Source organism: Hakea prostrata, chromosome 1 (assembly GCF_041222555.1).
Source record: "Hakea prostrata isolate BN-2017 chromosome 1, UWA_Hpros_2, whole genome shotgun sequence".
Classification (NCBI taxonomy): Eukaryota; Viridiplantae; Streptophyta; class Magnoliopsida; order Proteales; family Proteaceae; genus Hakea; species Hakea prostrata.
The window spans coordinates 68,953,501-68,961,053 of NC_142600.1; the positions used below are offsets into that span (position 1 = coordinate 68,953,501).

Here is a 7,553-nt window from a genome sequence, read left to right on the forward strand (position 1 = left end):
TGTTTCGGTTTGTTGGCTGCGCCGTCCGATCGTCCCTTAAGGAAGTTCCCAATCAATCCTCGGGTTTGCCCTAGGGGGTCCTTCTGAGCATTTTGACCATAATTCTGGCCTTCGACATGTTGTTTATCCCCTTATTGGGAATGCCCTCACGCTGGAAGTATGAGCACATCTGCTTCTCCCGCACGCCTTTTGGCCTCTCCTTGATCGGGTGCCTGGGTAGCCACTACTTGCCTGACCAGCGCACGAAGCGTATTTATAGCATTTCCAAAAACTGGATCTGCATTTGTTCCAATTGCTGTTGAAAAGGATTCGAATGGTTTTGGTGTTCGTTACCACCTAATCTTCCGTCTTCACGAACCTCTTGAGCACAGCTTCTTTCTAGGATATCCTCTGGATCATTCCCATCCGGAGGACGGATGCTCAATTCTCGTTGAGCCGCCGCAGCTGCTGCTGATTTGGTGACCATGACTTCTTGAAGCGTTTCCCATAGACAGCGCTAAATGATGCGTCCAAAAATTGTTAAGCCTCCGGATCTATGAAGATGATCTGCAAAACAGGGTTAGACGTGGCCCGATCGCTGGGGTCGGGAGGCCACCTCCGAAGCTTAAGTCAACCGCTAAACTGATCACAATGCTCTGGTTGAATGTAAAGTCTAAAAATGAATACGAATAGTAGGGAAACGATCTAGATACCTCTGGAGTGAGTGGATCACTCGTATATACAGACGTTACCTCCAATTTTCGATCGTTAAGTGAATTCTCAATCTCTTCAGATGACCGTCTGATTATACGGTTTTGCCCTAGATATTCGGGGGGTGCATGTAATTACCGTTCTTAGCACGATTCCTTTTCCGTCTTGACGATAGTTGCTTCCTACAAGTTAGCTCTGCCTACCGCAAGATTCGGGAGGTTGTTCGTGACTGATAGCAATAGTGTGGTGCCCTCATCCGATCGTGAGATTAGGTTAAGGTGGGTCCCGATTGTAGTCTAACCCGGACGGAAGGTTTGAACCAGATCCGACGGGTTCGGTGACAATTTTCTTCATATCAAATAGAGAGTTTTTTATTGAGAGCCCATTTAATAAATGGGTAAAAGGAGTCTGGATCATCTCCTCATCAGGGGGCACTCTGTGTTCTCCAACGATTTTACAACCACAAAATACAATGGGGCCCATAGAATTAGGTGATGAATTTTTTTATCAAAATATTTCTATGATTTTGTGGTTGTAAAGCCGTCGGAGAGATGATCCGGACTCGGGTAAAAGTATCACCTGCTTTTATCAAATAAAAATAAAAAAATCACCTGCTATATATTAATGCATGTCTTTTTTTCTTTGCTGTTTTTTTTAGGAACTAAGAAACTTCATTCAAGCAGACCGTGAATTACATGTACATGTGGGATTAGGTTTTTTTTTTTTTTTTTTTTTTTTTTTTTTTTTTTTGGTGGTAATAAGTGGGATTAGGTGAATCGTCCAACGGAGTAGAACACCTTGATAAGGCCTCATTTGATTGGTTAATTTAAAATTATAATAAAAAAAAAGCCATAAAATTTGTTTTTTTTTTTGGTAAGCCAAGCCATAAAATTTGAAAGTAAGATTCGGATGTCATGGAGCAGAGGGTTTTTTTTTTTCTTTATTTGATTATATCCTCAGGGAGGAGATGTGGTCGGCTAGGAACCACGACCTCTCCATTGAATAGAGCAACCTTTCCATTATCTTTCAACAAATAAATGAGCTCACGATTGTCAGATTCGACCTCGAACTCTTCGACTCCTAACTTCAATTATGCAAGAAAATAAATTACGAGTGATGACAAGTTCACATATCAATCCATGATCCATCCCGACTCCCTGTCGGTGTTCATTGATTTTTCTGGTTCTTCAATTATTGTGATGTAAAGAGGATGGATAAAGCATATATCACTCCCTCACAATAAATCAGATCGAAAAGTTCTCTCCGGTTTCGACCCTTGAGAATCATGAGCGGCTTCTCTGGTCTTTCGTGGTGGTGGGAGGCAAACGATCAGAAAGACCGGTTCATCACACAACTGACGCTCTCCCTCGTCTTCGTCATCATCTTCTGGTATGCGTGGTTGCTCAACAGGTCAAGGAACCAAAACCCTCCATTGCCACCAGGGCCGCGACCACTCCCGCTCGTAGGAAACCTCCCTTCCCTTGATCCTGAGTTGCACACCTACTTCGCCAAATTAGCTAGGAGATACGGCCCCATCTTCAAGCTCCAACTCGGCAACAAGGTGGGTATCGTAGTGAGCTCGCCATCCCTAGCTAAAGAGGTCCTCAGAGACCAGGACATCACCTTTGCCAACCGTGACGTACCTGTCGCAGGAAGAGTCGCCACGTATGGAGGCTTCGACATTGTATGGAATCCATATGGACCTCAGTGGCGGATGCTAAGGAAGATATGCGTTCGCGAAATGCTCAGCAACGCCTCCCTCGAGGCAGCTTACAGCCATCGCCGCCATGAAGTCCGTCGGATGGTTAGCTTTATGTATAGCAATTCTGGATCTCTAGTCAACATAGGCGAGCAGATGTTTCTGACAGTGCTCAATCTTATCACCAATATGTTATGGGGTGGCACAATCAAGGGCGACAAGCAACAGAGTGTTGGAGCTGAGTTTAGGCAAGTCGTCGGTGAGATGACTGCGCTTCTGGGTAAGCCCAACATCTCGGATTTCTATCCCAGTTTGGCTCGCTTCGATCTGCAGGGCGTGGAAAGAGACATGAAGGCTTTGGTGGTGCGTTTGGATCAGATATTCGACTCAGTCATCGATCACCTGCTAAAGATGGACGGAGAGAGACGAGAGGAGTCTCATAATTTTCTCCAATTTCTTCTCAAGCTCAAGGACGAAGCAGATTCTCACACGCCTTTCACCATGCTCCACCTCAAGGCCTTGCTTATGGTAAAGCTTAATCTCTGCTAATAAAGTTGATGGCTTATAGCTAATTAATTAATTAACAAACTGATCGAACCTGCAGGACATGGTGGTGGGTGGCACTGATACGACTTCAAACACAGTGGAGTGGGCGATGGCCGAACTGATGAACAAACCAGAGACGATGAGGATGGTTCAAGAAGAGCTGGATGAGGTGGTGGGAAAAGAGAGCGTAGTTGAAGAATCTCATCTTCCCAGACTCCATTATCTGGCTGCAGTGATGAAAGAGGTGCTCCGTCTACACCCAGCACTCCCGCTGTTGGTTCCTCACTGCCCAAGCTCATCCAGCACGGTCGCAGGTTATACTGTTCCAAAGGGTGCCAGGGTATTCATAAACGTATGGGCGATTCACAGGGATCCATCCATATGGAAGAACGCTTCCACATTTGAGCCAGAGAGGTTTCTCAACGACAAATGGGATTATAGTGGCAACGATTTTAACTACTTCCCATTTGGGTCTGGAAGAAGAATATGTGCAGGGACATCCATGGCCGAAAGGACAGTCATGTTCTCACTAGCATCGTTATTGCACTCATTCGACTGGAGACTGCCTGAAGGTGTTGCAGAGGTTGATCTTTCTGAAATATTCGGGATTGTGTTGAAGGCGGCAACTCCACTACTCGCAACTGCCTCTCCAAGATTGCCGGATAAAGCTCTATACTTGTAGGATATACAGGTGGAAATTGTTTTAACTGTTGAATGACAAAATTGCTTGGGAGCAGCGCAACTGCCCAGATGAATTTAAAATTTCATCGGCTATCGAGCGGCACTCAGTATATGAGTGCCATCTGTAGTTTTTCACGTTTCAACCTTAGATTATTAATAAATTTTAAAGCGGATCAATCACGGTTGCTTCATTACATCCCATATCATATCAAATCAAATCATTAAACCAAGCCACCTGTCTCCTTCTACTTTTATTCTCTGTCGTTGTTTTCAGTTGGCAAAAATTAACCCTTGCACCAAAGTGGTTACGGCTTCCAAGATCTACTTTGTGCTAGAGTATCTGAGGAGAGTGTTCAAATAGGGTTACTAAAGGTCATTTAAGATAGGAGGTTGCGAGGGAATATTTTCAGCAGCTTATCACTGCTTCTTGATTCTGTATTGAGGTGTTCATTAGAATTATACCTGACTTATAATTGAGGTATTTGAGTTATACCCAACTTATATTCTAATATAATTCATCAAATTGATTATGATCTAACGCTGTAATAGGCTTTATAAGAGAGTCCAATTAAACGCGGAATCTAGTATTATTCTATAAACACTAGTTAGAAGCAACGGTTTGAATATTCCAAACTAAATACCCAGGATGTAATGCTTTAAGCCTTTTTACTCAAACTTTAAACATCAATAATCTTAAAGTACTCTAATTTTTTTTGTGAACTTCGTCTAGAAGTGATTCACAAGTTATCTGCAATATAAGTTTTTCAGTCACATTACTCTTTGAACCAAAATAATGATTAATTATTACTTATCTTGGTTTGAGCAATAAGGTGCTTCCTTGTTGATATTGAAACCAAGGAATTTGGTTAGTGTTTTCAAATTGAATAATCTGAGAATTACATGGTTGACAAATAAGGGCATGAATTCTTCTTTGGCTTATGGATTAAGGAAAAAGAAGAACAAATATCAATGCTTCATGATTGTGATATTTGACAACGCCATGATTACAATGAATCTATTTCTATTTTTTATTTTTTATCTCAAGATTTTGAAAAGTGAAAAGCAGTAGTTACATGTTAGTTCTTTACTTTTTCTTGAAGTTAGTTTACTGCTTTGGTTTTGCCGATAAGAAGTGGAGTAACATTACTTTATTTTTCTCAGCAATTCCATGATTGCACTAAGCTTTTTTTTTTTTTTTTAGTGCAAACAGAAGACCTTAATAGAGAAAAACCACGATTACAACCTAAAGAAAAAAGACCAAACAACATTAACTAGCTAATATGAGAAGGGGGAGTTTGTACATGTAAAAAAGATTCCTGACTTATAGCCCCTTCTTTAGCCAAAGCATCTGCAACTAAGTTGGCTTCCCTAAGGACATGAGTGATGGAAATATGTTCAAAAGTATCCATCATTTGCCGTATATCCAAGATAATAGGAAATATCTTCCAAGGGACCTCTAATAGATCTTTATGCAGGATGTAGATGAGAGCTTGGTTATCAGTTTCCATGTCCACAGATGACATATTAAAGTCTTTTGCCCACTGTAAAGCTTTTTGAATGGCTAATGCTTCTAGGGTTAGAACATCATGGGCTGTAGAACCATTGCCAAAACTAAACATCATTTTCCCCTGATAATCACGAGCAATGCCACCAAAACCAGCTAGATTTCTTTCCTTAAAAAAGGATCCATCTACGTTGATTTTGATATTGTTACGATTAGGTCTTACCAATTGAATGTTTGACTGTGGTGCTTTGGAGTCTCTTACGGGTACTTCCTTAGTACTGTATATCTGCAAACCCTTCCAGACCAGAAAACTTAGCTGGGAGTGTTGGTAGGTGTGATTGTTTGAAATATTTGTCGTATAAGCCTTCCATATAAGCCATAATGCAAGAAGTGTTTGTAGAAGCTTTGCATCTGAATCCCTACTCGGAGGTGTGGTGAGTAGCTGAATAATTGTTTCTCTGATGGTGTTAGCAGTGAGAAGTTCATGAAGTTGCAGTTCATGCCAGACATGTTTTGCAAAATGACAATGAATGAAAATGTGATCTGGATTAGTTTCATGCTCACCACAGAATAAACAATCCTTAGAGCAAACACATCCCCGTAGTCGAAGTACTTCCGCCGTTGGAAGCTTTCGGTGCAATAACTTCCAAAGAAAGTGAGTGGCTCGCGGATGTAAAGGAAGTCTCCAAAGTTTTAGCCATGATATAGAATTATCTGATGGAAGTCTTTGTGGATGCAATTGATCGCAAGCTAATCGATAAGTAGATTTTAGTGTGAATAGTCCTGATGATGTCCACTGCCATATGATGCGACCAGGTAAGTCCATGTGACGAATCTGAATGGTCAGAATTTTATCTACTATTGGTCTTGGCCACCAAGACTGAAGGATATCCCGATTCCATGTGCGAGTACGCTGGTCTATCAGTTGAGCAACAGTAGATGGGCCCATTGAAGCATAAGGATAACATCCCTCATCCTGCATAACATCAGGAATCCACTTTGAAATCCAAGGATTGATAAGGTGACCATTTCCTACTTGATGAAATAAGCCCTTTTAAAGCAGCTCTCTTCCCATAAGAATGGACTTCCATCCCCAGGAATCAGTTGGGTGAGGATTAGCTTCAAGAAAAAGGACATTGCCTACAGTATTTGTGTATCATAAGCCGCCCCCAAAGGGAATTAGGTTGATGCAAAAGTTCCCATGCCTTCCGAGACAGAAACACTAGGTTGAAAGCGTGAAGGTTGCAAATATTGATGCCACCTTCAGATTTTGGAGCACAGATCGTTCTCCAGTCCACTTTGTGAATATGTTGTTTATCCCCATTTGACCAATAGAAATTGCACATGGACTTTTCAATATCCATCACAATGGTAGTTGGCAGTTTGAAACAGGACATAAAATGTGAAGGTAAAGCTGCAAGAGTTGATTGAATGAGAATCGCCTTACTAGGAGATGAAAGTAGTTTTGACTTCCATCCTTGGAGTCATTTGGACACCCTTGCTATCAACGTATCACAATGTTTTTTCTTTAATTAGCTTCCCAGAAAACAGGGGTATACCCAAATAGATGTCCAGCTCTGAAGTAGGAGTGATGTTGAAATGAGAAGAGAGTATCCTTTTCATGCTTGTAGAGGTACTTGGACTGTAATGGGCTCTTGTTTCTGAACATTAAGTTCTTGCCCAGAAAGTGCACAGTACTGCTGAATTAGTTGACCAAAAACTCGGGCTTCAGATTTTGAGGCGTGACTAAAAAGTATAAGATCATCAACAAAAACAAGATGAGAAACATGCTCACCCCCTTGAGCCAGAGATATACCGTGCAATTTCTTTCTTGATACCACTATTTCCATGTGCAAAGAGAGAAGTTCCGCACATAAGATAAACAAATAAGGAGATAGTGGATCTCCTTGTTGAAGTCCTCGAGTTGGAGAGATAATATTGATATGGATCCATTCACCAATAAGGAATATTTGACTGATTTGACACAGAACATGATCCAGTTGATCCATTTGGGGGGGGGGGGGGGGACCATATGATATCAGAGCTTGAGAAAGAAAACCCCAATCCATTCTATCATAGGCTTTACTCATATCCAACTTGACAGCCATAAGACCTGTTTTCCTTTTTTTGTGTCGCTAAATTTTTGTGAGAAGCTCATGGGCAATTAAAATATTGTCTTGAATATGTCGCCCTTTGACAAAACCATTCTGTTGAAAAGAGACCAACTTGGGAATCATAGGCTTCAATCAATTGACCAATAACTTAGATATGATTTTATAACTTGAATTGCATAAGCTTTGGTCTATAATCACTCACTCCCTGCGGATTTTAAGACTTTGGAATAAGAGTGATGAAGGTAGCATTATGGGACAAGTTAAAAGTACCTGTATGATAAAATTGAGCTACCACTCCTTCAATATCAGTTTTAACTAA

General features: G+C 41.2%; 2 protein-coding genes across 2 annotated transcripts; one reads left to right on the forward strand and one right to left on the reverse strand.

The window, feature by feature from the left end:
* Positions 1 to 1,775: 1,775 nt before the first annotated feature.
* Positions 1,776 to 3,812, forward strand: LOC149029611 (geraniol 8-hydroxylase-like). Its single transcript, XM_089151099.1, has 2 exons — positions 1,776 to 2,917; positions 2,994 to 3,812. Exons 1-2 carry the CDS (start codon positions 1,976 to 1,978, stop codon positions 3,615 to 3,617), a joined length of 1,566 nt encoding a protein of 521 aa, XP_089007225.1. The 5' UTR covers positions 1,776 to 1,975; the 3' UTR covers positions 3,618 to 3,812.
* Positions 3,813 to 4,887: 1,075 nt separating this feature from the next.
* LOC149029612 (uncharacterized) lies at positions 4,888 to 6,970 on the reverse strand. Its single transcript, XM_089143637.1, has 2 exons — positions 6,758 to 6,970; positions 4,888 to 6,096 (listed from the first exon to the last, which is right to left on the reverse strand). Exons 1-2 carry the CDS (start codon positions 6,968 to 6,970, stop codon positions 4,888 to 4,890), a joined length of 1,422 nt encoding a protein of 473 aa, XP_088999763.1.
* Between the last annotated feature and the right edge of the window lie 583 nt (positions 6,971 to 7,553).